The sequence below is a fragment of the Peromyscus leucopus genome, chromosome 17, assembly GCF_004664715.2.
Source record: "Peromyscus leucopus breed LL Stock chromosome 17, UCI_PerLeu_2.1, whole genome shotgun sequence".
Classification (NCBI taxonomy): domain Eukaryota; kingdom Metazoa; phylum Chordata; class Mammalia; order Rodentia; family Cricetidae; genus Peromyscus; species Peromyscus leucopus.
The window spans coordinates 53,004,538-53,024,993 of NC_051077.1; the positions used below are offsets into that span (position 1 = coordinate 53,004,538).

General features: G+C 52.0%; 2 protein-coding genes across 10 annotated transcripts in view; both read right to left on the reverse strand.

Moving 5' to 3' along the window:
• The window catches only part of Eps15l1 (epidermal growth factor receptor pathway substrate 15 like 1), a 95,866-nt gene extending 81,388 nt beyond the window's left edge, over positions 1-14,478 (reverse strand). For 5 of the 9 annotated variants that reach the window (XM_028893546.2, XM_037211802.1, XM_037211801.1 and 2 more), the window contains exon 1: positions 14,394-14,477. In XM_028893546.2, the coding sequence (XP_028749379.1) occupies positions 14,394-14,426 (33 nt within the window). In that variant the 5' untranslated portion in view covers positions 14,427-14,477. Of the gene's footprint in view, positions 1-14,393 lie in introns of all 9 variants that reach the window. The other 4 variants (XM_028893545.2, XM_037211800.1, XM_037211799.1 and 1 more) reach the window with 2 other exon arrangements.
• Positions 14,479-18,067: 3,589 nt separating this feature from the next.
• Calr3 (calreticulin 3) overlaps positions 18,068-20,456 on the reverse strand; it is an 18,927-nt gene continuing 16,538 nt past the window's right edge. The window contains exons 7-9 of the mRNA XM_028893490.2: positions 20,230-20,361; positions 18,987-19,079; positions 18,068-18,275 (exon numbers count right to left, since the gene is read on the reverse strand). Of these exons, the coding sequence (XP_028749323.1) occupies positions 18,132-18,275; positions 18,987-19,079; positions 20,230-20,361 (369 nt within the window). The 3' untranslated portion in view covers positions 18,068-18,131. The remainder of the gene's footprint in view (positions 18,276-18,986; positions 19,080-20,229; positions 20,362-20,456) is intronic.

Sequence of the window (20,456 nt, forward strand, 5' to 3'; positions counted from 1 at the left end):
GCAAGGCAGGAACACTCTAGCTACAGGCCAAGTGTGGTTGACCTCATCTGTAACTCTAGTTAGGGGACATGGGTTCCCAAAGCTGAGTGGGCAGCCAGTCCCAGGTCCACTTAGAGACTGTTTCAAAAGATAAGGTTGGCAGTGACATGGCTCAGCCAGTAAAGGCACTGTCACCAAGCCTGGCAACCTGAGTTTGATCCCTGGAACCTCCAGGATAGAAGCCAGCCTCTGACCTCTACAGGATGCTGTGACACTCTTGTGGACAAACTCATACATTTAATTAAAAAATTTAAAGACAAGGTTGAGCAATAGAATGAGACACCCAACATTTCTGTCTCAGCCTCCACACGCACAAGCACATATGGACACATGGATACACACAGGCACACACAAAAATTAAAGTGAAAAGTGGATCATGGACCAAAATGCAAAACATACAAATAAAGCAGAAAAACAGGCTAAGAAAAGCACCACATAAACCCTATGGCCACACTTAACAACAAGAGACTGAGCACGACAGGCCAGTCCCAAAAGGTGACTCCTCCCTGTCTGGCCACCAGGTTAAAGCCACAGCAACAGCTGGTGACTATGGGGGAATTTGGGGGGGGGGGGGGAAGCAGAGTGCTGGTATGGAGTAAGGAAGGGAAATGACCCACGGATCTCTGCATCACTGTCACAGCTGCACTTGACTACAACAACCTCAGTGTTTGGTTTGTGTCTGTACACAGGCAGACTGACACAGACACACAAGCGCGCGCGCGCGCGCACACACACACACACACACACACACGTATGTACGTACGTGCATGAGCATGCCAAGGTCAAGATCACTCTTAGTTACACAGCAAATTAGAAGTCGCCCTCGGCCACTTGAATACCATCTCAAAAATCAAAAAGACAACCTTGGAATTAAAGAAATGGGTCTGAGCTGGGCATGGTGGTCCCTGCCTGGATCCCAGTGAGCCGAGGCTGAGGCAGGAGATGACGGGCTCCAGGCCAACCTGGTCATATTAGTGAGACCCTGACTCCACAGTGAAAAGCAAACACAAGCTGGACGAGGGGCTCAGAAGGACAGGCACTGAGACAGCAGAGCATGCGACCTGTGGTGAGCTCAGGCTGTCCCTCCACCTTTCCTCTCCCTCAGTGTGCGCAGGCCTAGAACCTGCAGATGTCGAGAGAGAAGAGAACTTTTCCACCAACAGGACCAGGCTTTTTGTCTAACGGTGAAGAGCAGCCTTTCTGGGCAGGGCTGAGGTTTGTGGGGAGAGGAATGCTGAGTCTGTGGGAAGGCCCTGGGTCCCAGCACTGGTACTGCAAACAGAAGACTCCAGCACAGCAGCTCACACATCTGTACCCCCGGGGACAGGAGTGGCCTGTAGTCCACCAGGAAAACCTGTCCGGATGTGCAGGGCAGGAGGAGAGAGAGGGCTGTTTCCCTCCTGGAATCAGAAATGGACAGACAGGCAGCTGAGGACTGACCAAGCCAATAATGGCTCCTGAGTGACAGAGCAGAGCAGAAGGGAGGCCTAAGCCGAGGACTCGGCTGCCAAGGACCGGCTGGTGAGAAGGAGGAGGTGGAGCCCTACAGCACTGCAGGGTGCAGCTCAAGGTCCTGCTGCCATCCCCAGCACCCCCAGAAAAAGACCAAAGACTGAAAACTAAACCTTTTTTGTGGGGCCCACACTGGCAGGGCTTTCTTGGATAGCTGACTTGGAAGAAGACTTGCTTCCTCCATGATCTCTGGAGTTCCAGATTTGGGCCATCCTTCTCTGTCCACAGGACAGAGAAGGGGAAGAGATAAAAAGTGGGGTCAGGAAGATCTTTAGATCCCCAAACTCTTCCGAGGGCCGAATGATCTACAGACAGCATATCTGGGTGTGCCCACCCCAACCGGAGGAGGCCACTTGCCCTCCTCGCATGGAACGGAGTGGGAAAACCTTAAGATCTCACCTGTTCCACGCTACCAGAGCTCAGACTCAAGGGTTGAGAGCATCAATTGCTACCAGGTGACCTTGGATCCCAGCCTCCACTACAAGAAATGACCCTGAGGGGAAAGGTCACTTGCAGCAGCTTTCTGAGATAACCCCACTTTCAGACAGCCTGCCTGACTCTGGCAGCTCCTCCACCCACCCTAATTGGCCTCACTAAGGCAAGAAGTCCCAGACTGACATGGTGGCACATGCCTGTCACCATAGCTCTTGGGAGGCTAAAGCAGAAGGCTGGCTGTAAGTTCCAGGCAAGCCTGAGCTAAAGTAAACTGTCCTGTACAGGATCCACCCAACAGATGTGGATTCCCTTCCTAGCCCTGCCCTGGATTGCTGGGCAACCTGGGACAGTGGGCCTCCTCTCTGGACCTCAGTCTCCACATCCCACCACCAAGGCCTTGTGGTTCTTGACTATACTGATCATTCACATCACAGGCTCCAGGTTCTATCCTGCTTCCACTCAAGCTTCTCCAATCAACCCTCTGTAGAGGACCCCCCCAAACAGAGGTGGCCCTTGGCTCCACCACTCCTGCCCTGCTCACTTATTCCATCAACAATGAGGCCCTGAGCATCAGTGTGCATGACAATGCTCTGGGCCTCATGTGGGACAGCCTATGGCAAAGGGAGTCCAGCAGACAGACAGGGACTGTGTGACACAGTGAGGGGCTTCGAGGCCGGGGCAAGGATCCAGCAGGTCCAGGGCTCTGCAGCCGAGTGTCATGACACACACCACCCACCAGTAGGGAGTCCAGGTCAGCTTGGACTACACTGTAAACCCCGTCCAACAACAACAACGAGGATGGTAAGGGAGGACCATGGGGCTGCTGTAGAATTCACCCAGCACAGGAGCACACACTGGGTAACCAGGCGGACGGTAGCCCCCAGCGAGACTGACCTCCCAGACTCTGCGTGCAAAAGGAAATGCAGGAAACAGGGAGTGGTTGTCATCCTGGCAGAAGCTGAGGTGCAGATGTGACTTTGAGCAGGGTGACTCTGCCTCCCTCCAGGACGCCATTAAAGCGCCCAGCGAGCATAGAAGGAAGACTGTGCTCCAAGCAGCCTCCAGAGTCTGCCCAGGGACAGTCAACAGATGCCAAACAGTGCCGTGACTTCTCAGTTTCCAGACACTACACAGCTCACCACCCAGCTCGGAGACCATCCTCTCCCCTCTGCCTGTGCTTTAACAGACCCTGGAAAGCCTGGGGGTGATCACCCCAAAAGGGTACCTCAGCTCAGCAGACTTGCCTGTCACACCCCGGGGATACCTCCCCCTTCTGGAGAAGCCTCTGCAAGCACTCTCTCCAGAATGCCCTGGACCTTGAGAGACTCCTTTCCCCCACGCCCTGGGGCTGTCACTTTTTATCTTCCAGCCTGACTCCCCTGCCTGGCCCACTGTCCCCTATCTGATGAACACAGGGCCCAGGACTTGAGTTTGAATGCATCTGGCCTCCTCCTGGGGTGCTTCCAATCTCCTGTTACTCACTCTGGACAACCATTGGTGACATCAATAGCCATGGTCACTGGCCACCTACTGCCTGAGTCCTTAGACAGCAGGCCCCGAGTTCCAGCATCTCAAGCGAGGCCCAGTCAGCTGACACATAGGCACAGGAGTGCACTGGTTGGGTGAGAGGACCAGATCAAAGCTGTGTCTAGACAAGAAAGAGTGAAAGCCAGCATCCCCTCTGCCTGGCCCACTTGCCAGCACTAAGCCTCTCCCCTGCTCAGAGGCCTCACCATTCCAAAGGCAAGAAGGACACACCAGCATGGACTAGGCCAAGGAGGACCCAGCCTCTTCCCTGCAGAGGCCCTGCCTGACTAGAGCAGCAGGTTCCCAGTCTCAGGTCCAGGCTCTACTGAATGTCCATCTCAGTGACAGAGAACCCTAGAGAGCCCACACAGGTCAGTGGACTCATGCGCACGCTCACGCCGACTGACACATCCCCTCAGCCACCCTCAGTCATGCTCCCAGCAGTACTCCATCCTTCCTTTCCTGCCCACTGAGGTCACCACACATCCAGGCACTGTCACCCCTGGATTTCACAAATTACGCCTTCTCTCCGCTCCCCTCAGGCCAGAGCAATGTGTCTTTCCCACCCCTACACCCTGGGCCCAGAACTGAGGAAAGGGGTACTTCTTAAGGTCTGATTCATAGAGGCGCCTGTCCTGGTCCCTCCTTCTCCTTTCACTCTGTGGGAGTTGGTTGGGGGGGGGGGTGTTTGGAACTGAGGGCCTCTAAACGCCAGGCACACACTGCCACTAAGCTATGAGCCCTCAGGTGAAAGAATGTGGCCTGAGAAAGGATATCTACCCCTAGATCCAGGGTGCTCAGCAGACCCAGCTATCCCAGATGCCCAGCCCTACCTAGAAGGTTCCAAAACTCCTAGGAGTGATGAGGACAGCCTCAGAGTTCCTACCTAAAAACCAAACCCAAGAGGCAAATGCCTGCCAGACCCCACCAGAGTTCAGCTGCATATAGGACTCCAACACAGACAGGGAGGGGACCTGAGGGCTCATCCAGTCCAAAGGGGGCAATACTGCTGCTTAATATTGCAGTCACATACCAGCCTGAGAATTGGCTTCTCACCCTGACATTAATCCATGCACATATGAACACCTGGTTTTTGACAAAGGAGCCAAAACTATACAATGGAAAAAAGAAAGTATCTTCAACAAATGGTGCTGGCATAACTGGATGTCAATATGTAAAAGATTACAAATAGATCCATATCTGTCACCATGCACAAAACTCAAGTCCAAGTGGATCAAAGACCTGAACATAAATCCAGCTACACTAAACCTAATAGAAAAGAAAGTAGGAAGTACTCTTGAATGCATTGGCACCGGAGACCATTTCCTAAATAAAACACCAACAGCACAGACCCTGAGCACAACAATTAATAAATGGGACCTCTCGAAATTGAGAAGCTTTTGCAGGGCAAAAGACACAGTCAATAAGACAAAAAGACAGCCAACAGAATGGGAAAAGATCTTCACCAACCCCACATCTGACAGAGGATTGATCTCCACAGTATATAAAGAACTCAAGAAACTAGACATCAAAATACTGAACAGTCCAATTAAAAAATGGGCTAAAGAGCTAAACAGAGAATTCACAAAACAAGAACTACAAATGGCTGAAAGACATTTAAAGAAATGCTCAACATCCTTAATCATCAGAGAAATGCAAATCAAAATGACTCTGAGATACCACCTTACACCTGTCAGAATGGCTACGATCAAAAACACCAATGACAGTCAATGTTGGAGAGGATGTGGAGCAAAGGGAACACTCCTCCACTGTTGGTGGGAATGTAAACTTGTACAACCACTGTGGAAATCAGTATGGCGGTTTCTCAGAAAATTAGGAATCGAACTACCTCAAGACCCAGCCATCCCACTCTTGGGCATATACCCAAGGAATGCTGATTCATACCATAAAGATACATGCTCAGCTATGTTCATAGCAGCACTATTTGTAATAGCCAGAACCTGGAAACAACCTAGATGCCCATCAACAGAAGAATGGATGGAAAAAATGTGGTACATATACACAATGGAGTACTACTCAGCAGAGAAAAACAATGAAAGCATGAAATTTGCAGGCAAATGGATGGAACTAGAAAAAAATCATCCTGAGTGAGGTAACCCAAACCCAGAAAGACAGTCATGGTATGTACTCACTCATAAGTGGATTCTAGATATAATATAAAGAACAATCAGACCACAGCCCATAGAACCATAGAGGCTATATATAATAGCATGGGGGTCCCTAGGACGACTGCGGCTTATAATAAATTTCAGTTTTACTCAATTATTGAAAAAAAATAGCCAAATGAATGGAAACACATGAACTATGAACCAAAGGCTGAGGGGCCCCCAGCTGGATCAGGCCCTCTGAATAGGTGAGACAGTTGATTGGGTTGATCTGTTTGGGAGGCAACTAGGCAGTGGGACCGGGTCCTGTGCTCATTGCATGAGTTGGCTGTTTGAAACCTGGAGCTTATGCAGGGACGCTTGGCTCAGCCTGGGAGGAGGGGACTGAACCTGCCTGGACTGAGTCTACCAGGTTGATTGCAGTCCTCGGGGGGAGGATTTGCCCTGGAGGAGGTGGGAATGGGGGGTAGGCTGGGGGTAAGGGGAGGGTGTGGGAGGGGGGAGAATAGGGGAACCCGTGGCTGATATGTAGAACTGAATGGTATTGTAAAATAAAATAAATTAAAAAAAAAAAAGAAAGAAAGAGAATTGGCTTCTCTTAATCCAAAAGGAGTATACTTTTCAATTTTACATTTCCCAGCAAAGATAAACATCCTAACATGTACGAGTTAGTGGCTTCCATTTCTAGCACCAGAAAATTAAGGGCTGGGGGCAGGAGAAAGGACAGGCTAATTCCCTATGATGAGGCCCTTTCCACCCTCCAAGGGACGGCAGTGCCAAAGAGGTAAAGCAGAGGTGAGAGGTGGCCCGTGGCTGCCCTGGAGCTCAGAGGGTTAGCCTCAGTCTCTGGTCTGCATACCCACCCGATGGCTACTTCTTTCACTCATCGGTTTGTTGGGAGAATGAGCATGGGCACAGCAGTGTGGAAGTCAGAAAGTAACTTGTAGGAGTTGGGTCTCTCCTTCTACCATGTGGCTTCCAGAACTGAACTCCAATCATCAGGCTTGGTGGCAAGTGCCTCTATCAATGAGTCACCTCACAGCCCCCCAGCTGTTTCTCCTGACTGAACCCCTTCCGTGGGCAACCTCACTGCTCTTCCTGAAGCCTCGGACCAGCTCTCTCCACTGCACACCCACATCTGCAGCCCCTGTGACAGTGCCCCCAAACACAGCCCCACCCAGCGTTTCTCAAACCCTCAACAGCCGGCGGTGAGCACAGTCAGGACCTGGGGTACAGGATGAGGAAAAAGGCATAGGCAGGAGAGGGCAACACACCATGTGCCAATCACTACTGAGGAAATCCCAGCGAGGCACAGTGGCTGCTGTGGCCACCCAGCTACTCAGGAGGCTGAAGCATGGGGATGAGAACTTTGAGGCCAGCCTGAGCCATACTGGGAGAGCCTGCCTCAAAATAAACTTCTTTAGAATGCCAGGGCTATCTAGCTCAGCTGGTAGAGCACTGTCTTAGCATGCATGAGACTGCAGTCTACCCTCTCTACATGCTATGGTCATGGTGGTGCATGCCTGTCATCCCAACATCTGGGAGGCAGGGGCAGGGAGATCAGACTGTAAGGCCATTCTCCTCTTCACTGTAAGTTCCAGGCCAGCCTGGGCTCCAAGAGAGCCTGTCTCAAAAGATGGATTTGCTGTTGTTGTTGTTGTTGCTGTTGTTGTTTTAAGACAGACAGATTGTAAGAATATAGGAATCACAAATGGGAATGTGGCAAAGCACAGGGTGTCCATCACACCAGCCAGTCATTGAGAAAAGGCTCCCTGAGGAGATGGCCCAGCTGAGGCAGGAAGAGCAGCTGAACAGGGAGAAGGGGAAGGGTATTCCAGACAAGCCACTGCAGCTGAAAAGGCCCCAGGGCAGCCCAGAGTAGGCAGTGCTGGGAGATGGGAACCCTGGTGTGCCATTCGCTGATGGACAGCAGCCCTTCTCAGGTGGGGTTTCTTGTGCCTCTCCCTTCTTTCAGTCAGTAAGAGGCAAGTCTGACTAGAACCAGAGGATGAAAGCTCTCCCATGCAGCAAGTAGCAGGAGTCTTGAGACTCCCAAATATTGTGGCATCGGAACCTCGCTGGGGTTGCTGGGCACGGAGATCAGAGGAAAAGCACTTGCCTAGAATACATGAGGCTCTGGTTCAGAGCCCAGCACTCCTACATCAAACCGAGTACAGCAGCTTGAAAGCCCCTATCAGCCACAGCGGCTAATGGCTTAAACTCCACAGGGAGTGGAACCCATCAGGCCTGAACCACTGGAGCCACCACCCTGTCCAGCAGCAGCTGTGGTCCTGCCTGAGGACAGTGGGTAGGTGTCATCCCCCTGCAACCCTTGGCCTCAGGCCAGCTCTAGACAAACAGCAGCCTGTCAGCCTCTGGTCCAGGACTCCTCTGCAGTCCAGGCACACTGCGTCCTATTTACCAAAACACCTTCCTCCTTTCATCCCCAAGTCACCCCAGTCAAAGAGACATGGAGGACAGGTCTGTCAGTCATGCCAGCACTCAGGAGGTGAGGAGGGAGGACGGCAAGTTCAAGACAACACCGGTCAAATCCCTGTCTTACCCTCTCCCCCAAAATGTACACAATGTATGTAAAACATAAAGAAGGCCAGATGGATGGCTCAGCAGACAAAGCCAAACCTGGGGCCCACATGGCAGGGAGAACTGACTCCTGCAAGTTGTGTTCTGACCACACACACACAGCAGTGGCACACTCACGCCCGCACAAATACACACCAATATGTAAACGTCTAAAAACGAAGTACAAGGATATAAGCAACAGGCAGGTGCTCTGAGGAGCAGTCACTGCAGGCAGCCAGTGACATCAGTGTCCACTGGTGTCTGGAAACAATCCTTCCAGGACAGGAAAGTGCAGCACAACAGCAAGAGTTGGGTCAGAGCCTGGCCAGGTGAGGCTGCCAGGCACAACCCCAGCCAGGGACCAGATAGTTCCGACTCAGCTTACTCCTCCACATGGTAAACAGCCACAACAATGACCAGAGTGACCCAGATGATTAACCCAGCAACGCAAGATACACCACCCCCCTTCTCTCTTGTCGTATATTGTTTTTGTTTAGTCGGGTTTAACTATGTAGTCACACCTGACCTGGAACCACATAATCCAGGCTGGCCCTCAACTCACAGAAATCTTGCCTTGCCTCCCTAATGCTGGCTGACAGGCTGCCCACCTAGACCCATTCCATGGAACAGCTTTCTATAGGGACACTGGCTGCTCCTGGGAAGCCAAGCTGAGGAGGCCAATCATGCAACCCATGGTACTGTCTGTGCATCGTGGCTGGCAACAGAGCCTAGAGGTCACATCAGAAAGCGATGCTCAGCTCCCCAGCATCTCAGGCAAAGACAGGCACTTGTCTCCTAAGAGCAGCTAACCCAGGCCAAAGATGAGCATGGGAACTGGGGCTGAGGGGGGGAAGCATGTGATCTCGCTTGACAGAGCCTCAGGAGTCAGCAAAAAAGCAGGCAAGGCAGGTCAGCAAAGCAGCCAGAGGATTCGGGTTTTTTTCCAGGGCCAAATCCGCCCCTAGACCCCTGCTCTTTGTCCATCAAGGCATACTGCACAGTCGTCAGCCTTCCAGAAAGATAAAAGCCTTGTAAATAACATAGGCACAAGGGGGCAAATGAGTGTCCCCAGGCCCTCAGCATTCATCCCATACACACTAGCCTGGCTCAGAGCTCTGGGCAGGGTGCCTAGCAGGCTGTGTGGAAGTATGGGGCTGGGGGGTGCCTCCTCAGTAGGCAGCTGTGATTCAACTCCAATGTGGCACCTACAGCCATGGGACTTTACAAGTCACCTGACTACGCGGGCCTCAGCTTCTTCCCATGCAATAAACAGAATCTTTCTAGAGGGGCTGGGGACACAGCTTGCCAGTAAAGCACCACCTGGCAAATGCAAGGGCCTGGGTTTCATCTGCAGCACCGGAAATAATCAAAACCTACAACCACGGTATGTGGTTCAAGAAAGTATCCCCGGGTCCCCTGGAAGTAAGATGTGAGACGGGGTGCTTTCTTTCAGCCTAGGGTACCTTCAGTATGAGGACCAGGACTATGAACAGGAGACTCATAGAAGATAGTGAGCAGAATGAAATCTCAGATCCAGGAGGGCGAAAGGGAAGTCAGCAGCCTCCCAGTGCACTGGGGGCGACAGAGCCTGTTGGTGAGTGGAAGACCGGGGTCAGGACATGAGACTGGAATAGCAAGGCTAGTCAACAAGGCCAAGCAGAGTGGGACTGGGGTGCTGGCTCACCCGCCCAGACTCACTTTGAGAGAGCGGGCACTTTACCATTGAGCTATTCCCTAACCCTTCACCACGAGGATGAGAGCCATGGAAGGTTCTGGAGCAAGGGAGTGGTTACAAGATCCCACAGTGGTGTTAGGAAGAAAAGGAGGAAACAAGACTCATGCCCCCAGAGAACTGCAAGGCTCAGGAAGTGGCCTATTCCAGAGTCCAGCAGGCCCCAGAGGGGTGGGGGAGACAATGTCAGGAGCGTCTGCAGAATGCAGGTTTCGAGTGCTGAGCATGGAGGCTGGGACCAAAGAACAGAAAGGAAGGAGGACAGAGAGGTGGGAGAAGCCAAAAGCCCCTGACCAGAGAGGAGGACGCTGAGTGAACAAAGGAGGAGGCTGTGCCCAAGGCCTCAGGCTCTGTCCCACAGCCCTGGAAAGAGCAGCAAGGGTTCCCGGGGTTTAAGGGGAGGCAAGGTCGAGGCTGGGTTTGCTGGCACTCATGTGCAATCGGCTCTGAGAGGTGGAGGCAGAATTGTAGGTCTGATGGTCAGGGAGGTGTTGGGGACAGGAACACAGAGGATGACAGGAAACATCCCCTGGGGCTGGAGGAGAGAGAGCAGTGGACTCCCACTGGTCCTGTGGCTGGAAGCTCAACTACACCAAGTGTTCTGTTCAGAATACCTCAGCCATCCAAATGGCATCCCAGAAGCCTTCCCTTGCTTTCCCTGTGATCTATGTGAGCTCCAAGGCTTGGCTCTAAGGGCCTGGTAGGGCCTTGTCTTACACCTGGGTGACAGTAACCTTGGTCTGAGCATCAAGGGCAGGCACAGAGGGCTAGAAAGATGGTTCAGCCTTTAAGAGAACTTACTGCTCTTACTGAGGACCTAGGTTCAGCTCCCAGCACCCACATCAAGCCTGTATCTCCAGTTCTAGGGAAGCCAACACCTTCTTGCCTCCATGGGCACCTGCACACACGTATTACACGTAACTCAAGCACAGGCACACACACACAAGTAAATAAATCAAGGGGGGAGGCAGGTATAAAAGCTGAGCAGGTGGCTCACACTGTATCCCTAGCATTTAGGAAGGTGAGGCAGGAGAACTGCCATGAGTTCAAGGCCAGCTTGGGCAACTTAGTGTCAGTGAGATGATTCAGTAAGTAACGATGCTTGTCACCAAGCCTGATGACCTGAGTTTGAGGCCTAGGACTCATATGGTGGAAATAGAGACCAAGTCCTAAATTGTACTCTGACCTCCACACATAAATGTAAGGGTTGCTTAGTGAATAAATTGCCTAGTGTGTGTGAAACCCTGAACCCTCAGCACACTGCCCCTATAGCAGCAGGTGAGGCAGTTGTGGACCAGGCCTGTTAACAAGGGGATAAGGACAGACAGGTATTATCTGTGATCATAGGCCTCCAGAGGCTAAGGCAGGAGAATCAGCACAAGTTTGGGACCAGCCTGGGCAACTGGCAAGACTCGGGACTCCCATGGAGGATCAATGCAGGAGAGTTGTCTTCCAACCACCACATGCACCATGGTACACATGCCCACACACATACACACACAAGGACAAACTAAGTAAATACAAAAACAATAACAATCACCACAAAATACAAGCATGGAGGGAAAGGAGCTTAGATGGCATAACCTGAACTTGTGAGCCACAGTCAGGCCACCATCTCCTCAACTGCTGGTTCAGCTCCTGTTCCCATCCACAACCCATCCAACACAGGGAAGAAAGGCCATGTGGGAACGGCTACAGCTACAGCCACAGTCCCCGATACCCACTTGAGTAGCACTTCCTGAGTGCTCGCCCAGCAGCAGTCTGTCCTCCCATTGGCAACAGAGACAGCAAACAGACAAGCAGTCTCTGAGGACTAGCAGGAAGGCAGCGGGGTCGTGTGAGACACACATGGCCACGTGCCATGACTAGCAAAGGCCTCTGGGAAGAATGACATCTGAGCTGCCACTAAAGGAAAAGAAAGAGCCAGGAGCTGAACCACAAAAGGGGAAAAGGTTAGAGTGCTTCAGGAAGAAGGAAGAGCCCTCGGGGACACCATGACGACACAGCTGAACTATGCAAGGCGCAGAAAAGTGGCCACATCGTGGTACCAAGGTTAGTATGTGGCAAGTCAGAAGCTGGTGCACACCTGGGAAGAGAAAAAATCCAGATTCTATTCCAGAAGATTCTTTTGTTTTGTTTTGTTTGTTTGTTTTGTTTTTTGAGACAGGGTTTCTCTGTGTAGCTTTGGAGCCTATCCTGGAACTCGCTCTGTAGACCAGGCTGGCCTCGAACTCACAGAGATCCACCTGCCTCTGCCTCCCAAGTGCTGGGATTAAGGTGTGCACCACCACTGCCCAGCTCTAGAAAGGTTCTAAGAAGGTGAATCTCATTAACTGACTCATGTTCTCACATCAGTCACCTCACTGTGACAAAAACACCATCCTACACTGCAATTACTTGATCAGTAAAACAGAACCCTCCCTCCTCCCCACACAGGGTCTCATTACATACCCCAGGCTTGCTAACTGACAATCAACATCAACCTCCTCCTTGACATTCTGGTGTTTTGGAAAAATTAACAGCATGTATCCAACTCCGATACACTCAACAACCATCAGCTACTACCATGGCCCAAATTTAAAAAAAAAAAATCCAAATTATGGCTAATGTCAAAATTAGAAAGTCTGAAAAGACCTTCCTCCAAAAGCCAGAGGTAGTGCCTGGTCAGGAGACTGCTTGGTTGGTAACATGCTTGCCCTGATCCATGCTCTATCCCCAGAGTTCACACAAGTGCCACATGGTAGCATGCACTTGTAATCTAAGTGCTGAGGAGGTGGAGACAGGCTTGCTGGCTAGACAGGTTGTCCTAACTGATGAGCTCTAGGCCACCTGTCACAAAAGAGACGGACATCCAAGGTTGTCCTCTAGTCTCTGCATACACGAGTGAACACATACACACACTTTTATCAAGAAATCACAGCCAACAGCACTCACTCCTTAAACGGGCTGAGCTGAGACATCCCTTCCCCTGAGCCTACACCGTAGTACCTGCCTACTAACTAACTATGACACCTTATGTCCAGGCATGGTCACAAGCACCTGCAGTCCCAACTACTCGGAAGCCCAGAGCAGGAGATGGAGTGAGGCCAGGAATTCGAAGCCAGCCTGGGCAACATAGCAAGGCTCCGTATCAACACATACCTCACATCTGCCCGGTCCTTAACCATTTACAGGACACAGTCACAGGTGCTGTAAGTACATGTTAATTAATAACCACTGGTCTCCACATTGTTAATTTAGTGACAGGGTGTTGAGTGGCTAGTTCTTTATAGGACTTACAACTCTCTTTCTTTCTCCTCTGGACAGGTGAGTGCATGCACCAACCTGCCTATCGCTTCCCACCGGCTTGGGCATTTCTACTTGCAGTTGTCTCTGGTCCCAAACACCCAAATTTAATGACGATAACAAGAGCTCCAATTCACTGGGCAAACTGTGCTTTCCACAGTTCTTCTTCACCTCCCGCTAATGCATTTTAAAGCTCTATTTTCCAAATGAGGTAACTGATGTGTGCGGAGGCTAAGAAGCTTGCTTCAAGGACACTCAGGAAGAGCAAGAGCTGGGGCCAAGAGCTGAACATAAGGTGCTTCCTCACTGGTAACCATGACCCCGTGCAAGACGATTCTAGCAAAGTGCTTACAATGTGCTGTGGGGGCAAACGGGCAATTTGGCAAATTAGCAGGACAGAAGTACTCTCTAATTTTTATGAGTGTCACCTCCAGGAGACCAGCGACCTTGTCAGTGGGAGACTGCTGCGCTCCCAGCACCTGACCCCAGCCAGGCACGTCAGAGAGATGGGCTGAAGAATGAATGAATGTCTCTGCCTAGAAGCACAGGGGCCTTCTCTTGGGTTTTCTGCACGTCCCTGAGGCGTCGGATACTCTTAAGAAAAGCGTCGGGCGACTTTGAGGACGCAGACTGGCGCCCACCGTGGGGGCGTGAGAGCTGCGCTTTTCGCACCGCGAGCTGGGGCAGCGGAAGCGGCGCCCTGGGGGAAGAGGGCTGGGCGGCGGGGGGTGCTGCGGGCGCGTCCCGGATCCCCGCGCTGCTCCACGCAGGGACGCCATCCGCCCGGACGCCCGACCCCGCGGGAGACAAAGACTGGCGACTGGGCCCACCGTCCTCGCCCACCGCCGCGGAGACGAAGCGCGCCGCGGCTCGCGGGCCCCTGCCAGCCTGCCCGGGCCCCAGCCGGAGCAGACACGCGCCGCGGCCGCGCCCCGCCACCTCTGTGCAGCCTCCCGGAGGGTCGCCGGGCGCGCGAGCCCGCGGGCCGCGCCGGCCTGTCACCTTCAGGGCCACCCGGCCCCCGCCGCCCCGCCGCCCGAGCCCTGGGCGCGCGTCTCCGCCGCCGCCGTTCCCTGAAGCCGCGCTTCCGCGTACGCCTCACCCTTCCCGCAGCACCCGCCGCCCGCACCGCCCCGCGACGCGCCCCAGCACCGTACCTGCTGCGAGAGGGGGACGAGCGGCGCCGCCATCTTCGTGCGGACTCGGCCTCCCGAGCGCCGAAGGGGGCGGGGGCGGAGCCGTGCGTGCGCACTGGGACGAAGGAGGGACGCGATGCGCGCGCAGCCCGGCCAGCGCGATGACAGGCCCGCGGGCTAGAGTACAAGAATGCACATGCGCAGATAGGAATCCAGAACTGCCTCACGTGCGCAGTTTTGCAGTCGAGGGGCGGGGCCTCGAGCATAGTCAGCCCTGGGAGGGCGGGGCGCTTCTGGCTCGGGGTGGGGCCTTGACGAAGAGGCTCCCTGGAGTAGCATAACTGGAGTGGGCGGGGCAAGATGGTAGGGGCGGATCGAGGGCGGAGCCTAGAGCACATGTCTGTCTGGAAGGGGCGGGGCCTCGACCTCTGTCATCCCCAGTAGACCTGGGTGTGGGGACCAGGGGCGGGGCATCGGGAGCACAGCTGGCCTGGAGTGGGCGGGGTGGGAGGTCTGGGGGCGTGGTCTCGTGTGCCTAATCTGATAGGAGTGGGCGGGACGAGCCCGGGGCGCGGTTCTAGACGGCAGGGACCCTAGAGCAGTGGGCTTCCCTTCCCGGCCGCGGGCCTCCAGCTCCCTGCGGATGAATACTGAGGACGCTCTAAGCTTCCCCTGTTCCTAGCCCTGTGTGCGCCTCCCAGTCTGGGTCGGTGTCTCTGAGCTTGGCTAAACGCAGGCACCATCTTAACCTCTCTACTCTAGCAGCCCCTTACAAATGCTTAGCGTTTGCTGAACTTCTCCCAGCGACAAACAGACAGACCACTGACACAGACCCAAGTACCATGACACCTTGGGCCCTGTGCGGTGTCAGTGCCACCCTGTGAGCTTGTTAAACAGACGTGCAGACTTAGGTTTTGATTCTGTTTGCAGATGCAGGTGTGGCCTGACATTTTGGTTTGTTTGTTTTTGGTTCTTTTGTCATTTATGAGTGTATGTCTGTGTGTCTGCTACATGCGCGCCTGTGCCTGTGGAGAAGAGAGAGGTTGTTGGACGCCCTAGAGATGGCGTTAACAGCACTTAGGAGCCTCCCGATGTGACTAGGAACCGAACTTGGGTCCTCTGGAAAAGCAACAAGCACCTTTAACCAATGAACCATCTCTTCATTGGTGCCCACAGAGGTCAGAAGGCTTGGGGCTCACTGGGACAGGAGTTTCCAATGGTTATAACCATCACACTGGATGCTGGGAATCAAACCTGGATCCTCTGAAGGAGCAACAAGTGCTCTTATCTAACCACTGAGCCATCTGTCCAGCCCCTACATATTTTTACTACACTCTTACTTAGTGTGTGGGTGTGTAGTCAGAGGACAAGGCTAGGAGTCAGGTCTCCCTTCCCAAAGTAAGTCCCAGAGATAGAACTCGGGTTGTTAGCCTTGGTGGCAAGCATCTTTACCCACGGAGCCACCTTGCTGGCCCCATGGGACATCCTCATTTTCTCATTCGAACCACTATGCAAGTGCTGGGACAAAGGGCATATATAACCCACCACGTTCACTCCCACTTGGTTTGATTTCTTGAGTTAATTGTGACTATTGATCCTGATTGCCAGCTTGACGGGATCTAGAATCACGTAGGAGACAAAGCTCTGGGGTACATCGTGAATTTCTGGACTGGGATGAGGAGGGAAGACCCACCATTCCATGGGCAGGAGTCCAGGAGAAAGTGAGCTGAACAGCATTCAGCTCTGCATCCTGACTGTGGATGCTGGGTGACCAGCTGCCTCACCACACACAACACAAATCTTTTTGAAAAAAGTTAGCTGGGCGGTGGTAGCACACACCTTTAATCCCAGCACTCAGGGATGCAGAGGCAGGCGGATCTCTGTGAGTTCCAGGCCAGTCTGTCTACAGAGCAAGTTCCAGGACAGGCTCCAAAGCTACCTGTCTCGAAAACAACAACAACAACAAAAGTTATGTTATGTGTGTTTATGCATGTAAATGCAGGTCCCTGCAGAGGTCAGAAGAGGGCATCAGATCCCCTGGGCCTGGATGTTGTGAGGTACCTGATGTGGTTGCTGGGAACTAAATCAGGTCCTATGGAAGAGCAGCAAGTGCTCTTGATCACAGACTCATTTCTCTAGCCCATAAAAATTTGTAAATTTTGAAGATTTTTAGCCAGGTGTGGTGGCACATGCCTTTATTCCCAGCACTCAGGATGCAGAGTCAGATCTCTGTGTGTTTGACGCCAGCCTGGTCTACATAAGGAGCTATAAACTACATAGTGGAACACTCTCTCAAAGACTTTTAAAGGCAATATAGCCATGTATGGTGGCACAGGCCTGTCACCCAGCACATTCTATCCAAGAGTCTTGGTTACTCTTCTATTGCTATAAGACATCCCAACCAAGCAACTTATAGAAGAGTTTATTGGGATTTACAGCTCCAGAGGCTTAGAGTCCATGACAGTCATGGACTTACAGAGCTTACAATGCTCTTCCCATTTACTTAGGTAATATTATATCCTTCTGAGGTCTTTGATGTAGTTGAAGACTAGATTGTTATAATTTTCCTTGGTTATGATAAAAGATAAATTAGACATGAAACCTTAGACTCACAGATATAGGATAAAAAGAATATTTTCTTTGAATTTGTCAAATACAAATAGATGAGATATTGTAACTGTAATTCTTGCTTGATAACTGTTTTGTTATATGTAATTTTACTATGTTAAAGTTAAAACCTTCCTTTTTGATTAGGTAGAAAAGGGGAAGTGCTGTGGGATGTTGTTCTGTACTCTGTGAATATGTGTTGCTCTGATTGGTTGATAATAAAACGGTGATTGGCCAGTAGCCAGGCAGGAAGTATAGGCAGGGCAAGCAGATGAGGAGAATTCTGGGAAGAGGAAGGGCTGAGTCAGGAGTCGGGAGCCAGACAAAGAGGAAGCAAGATGACAAGGCAGAACAGAAAAGGTACCAAGCCACATGGCTAAACATAAATAAGAATTATGGATTAATTTACGTGTAAGAGCTAGTCAGTAATAAGCCTGAGCTAATGACCAAGCAGTTATAATTAATATAAGCTTCTGAGTGATTATTTTATAAGTGACTGTGGGACCATGGGCTGGGCAGGACGAGAGAGAAACTTTCAGCTACATATCATCTTTTATTTCATGATGGTATTTAAGAGGTTGAAAAAAAAAAAAGGAATATTGTTGATGGCCAGATTCTTACAGGTCTCTGGCTTCTTAATGGTCTGTTCTGTGCAGGGGAAACATTTTTTTTTTTTTTTGAGACAGGGTTTCTCTATGTAATTTTTGTGCCTTTCCTGGAACTCACTCTGTAGCCCAAGCTGGCCTCGAACTCACAGAGATCCACATGCCTCTGCCTACCAAGTGCTGGGATTAAAGGCATAGGCCACCACTGCCTGGCTGAAACTTTTTTTTTTTTTTAAATACAATGTCTCACTATGTGTCTCAGGCTGCCCTAGAACTTACTATATAAACCAGGCTGGCCTGGAACTCACAGAGATCTCTGCCTGCCTCTGCCTCTGAAGTCCTGAGATTAAAGATGTGTGCCCCACAGGCAGCTGAGGGAAACCTCCCTCCTGATATAAGCACCAGGGTCTTGGGAAGTGGGGAAGGTTAGGGACCCCACCACAAACTTGTTTTCCAGAGACTGGACAAATGAGCATGCAGACGTGATCGTTCATGTGTGTATTGGAGGGGAGGCTGAGCCGGTCCTCTGCATGCAGAGTGGGGACCACTACAGTTCGCCTTGCCTGTGGAATCTGCTGAACTGGCTGCCATGCCGATGAAACCTCCCCATCCCCAGCTCCTCCTCATCCTGCTCACGGGCTCTCTTCACTTCTTCCTTGGCCTGCACGGCATCCATCTCCTTTTCTGGACCCTGGAGGGACAAAAATAAAACAGGCTGAAGCTGGGGGCTGGGGCTCATACAGAAGAGTGCTTGTAGTTCAGTTGACAGAGTGCTTATAGCTCAGTGCTTGCCTGGCACTGGATTCAATAGCCAGCACAGGCAAAACTGGACATGGCAGTACATCTGCAAACACGCACAGGGATGAGAAGTCCAAAGTCACTCCTGACAGCAAAGTTGAGGGCAGTCTGGGGGTATGTGAGACCCTGTCACTAAATCGATAAGAACTGACTAACGTAGACAATGCTGTCATACGTCGATCATCCCAGCACTTGGGAAGCAGGGACAAGAGTGGACTCCTCTGAGCCTCACAGTGAGTTCCGCTGCAGCCAAAGCTCCACCAGCACCCTCCCTCTCAAGAACACGGGGCTACAGGGATGGGTTAGACATACTGCTCTTTGGAGGACCCGAGTGCGGTTCCCAGCCCCCACATGAGGCAGCTCACAACGGGTGTGCTTGTAGCTCCAGGAGATCCAGCACAGCCGTATGGCCTCTGTGGGCACTGCACTCATGTGCCCAGACATATAAGAAAGCAAGCCAGGCTTGGTGGCGCTCACCTTTAATCCCAGCACTCGGGAGGCAGAGGCAGGCGGATCTCTGTGAGTTCCAGGTCAGCCTGGGCTACAGAGTGAATCCTTGTCTCAAACCAAAAAAAAAAAAGTGAGCTGGGTGGTTTGTGCCTACCTTAGTCTCCCCCCAGGTGGCCTTGCCAAACTGCTCTGCGTATTCTTCATCATCTGTGATCAGGAAGTTATCAAAGATGGTTCCAGATCTCACCTGTGGATGGAAGGTGGCGGGAGACACACAGCCTTTCTCATGGCCAGGAGTACTCAGCTCAGTACTGCATCCACGATCAGCTGCTATCGGCTGTGATTAAGCCCATTTCTACAATGCAGAGCCACATTCCAGGAGGGGCTCAGGGTGGCCCAAAGGTAGAGCACACTCTTACTATGCAGGGGGACCTGGCTTCCATTGCTAGCACCTACGTGTGGGTCGTGGGCATCAACTGGGGGCTAGCTGGGACTGCAGAAGCCCAGGCTCCACTCCTACTGCGTATCCGGCAGCTGACAGGAGTGACAGTCGGCTCCAAAGGAAGGGACGTCTAAGGGGCAGAGATGTCAGACCTATGCCGTGTCTTCAAAACCACATGCAACCGCCAATGATAACGAAAGTGCCCCGTGAAAAAAAATTACAGGCTGGGGGCCAAGAGAGAGCTAGAAGTTAAGAGTGCTCGCCACTCCTCAAGCCGACCGCAGTTCAGTTCACAGGATCCACACCAGGTGTCTCACGACAGCCTGCGTCTCCAGCTCCAGGGGCTCAGACACCCTCTTCTGGCCGCCAAGGACACTTACACACATGTGTACATACACAATACACACACCACTTTAAAAAATAATAAATCAAGGGCTGGAGGGATAGCTCAATAGGTAAGAACTCTCGCTGGGAAAGCATTCAGGACCTGAGTTCAAATCTCCAGCACTCACATAGAAAGCCAGGCATGGTTGTGCAGGTGCCTATGACTCCAGTAATTGGGGACAGGAAGGGCAGAGACAGGGGATGCTGGGGCTCACTAGATGCCAGGCTTGCTCCAGATTCAGTGAGAGACCCTATCTCAAGGGAATAAGGCAGAGGGACATAGCTAGACACTAGACATCCTCTTCTGGCCTCCACCCACGTGTGCTTAACACACACACACACACACACACACACACACACACACACACACACACGGAAAAACAACAATTGTGTACTAAGTGGCTTACGTTAAAGCTCAAGTTATTAAATCAGCCGACCACCGTGGCACATGCCTAGCATCCCAGCACTCAGGAGCTGAGGCAAGAGGATCATGATTTCAAGGCCAGCCTGGGCTACACAGCAAGGTCCATCCCAGAGCTATTAAAGTAAAGCAGAATTGAAGCCAAGTCACCTGCCACAGGTCCAGACCAATGGCACCAATGTTTTCGAACTCCGCGAGGTCGTACTGTGTCAGGTAGCTGGCAGGCTTCATCTTCCGGTGGAGCCACACGTCTTTATCGATGCCCTCGGCTTTCAGGCCGTCCTGCAAAAGCAGACGCTTCTCGGGTTTGCATCACAGGCAGCAGAAACGGTTGCTTTGTTTTTTGTTTTTGTGTTTTCCTATCAAAGGTGGCTAGT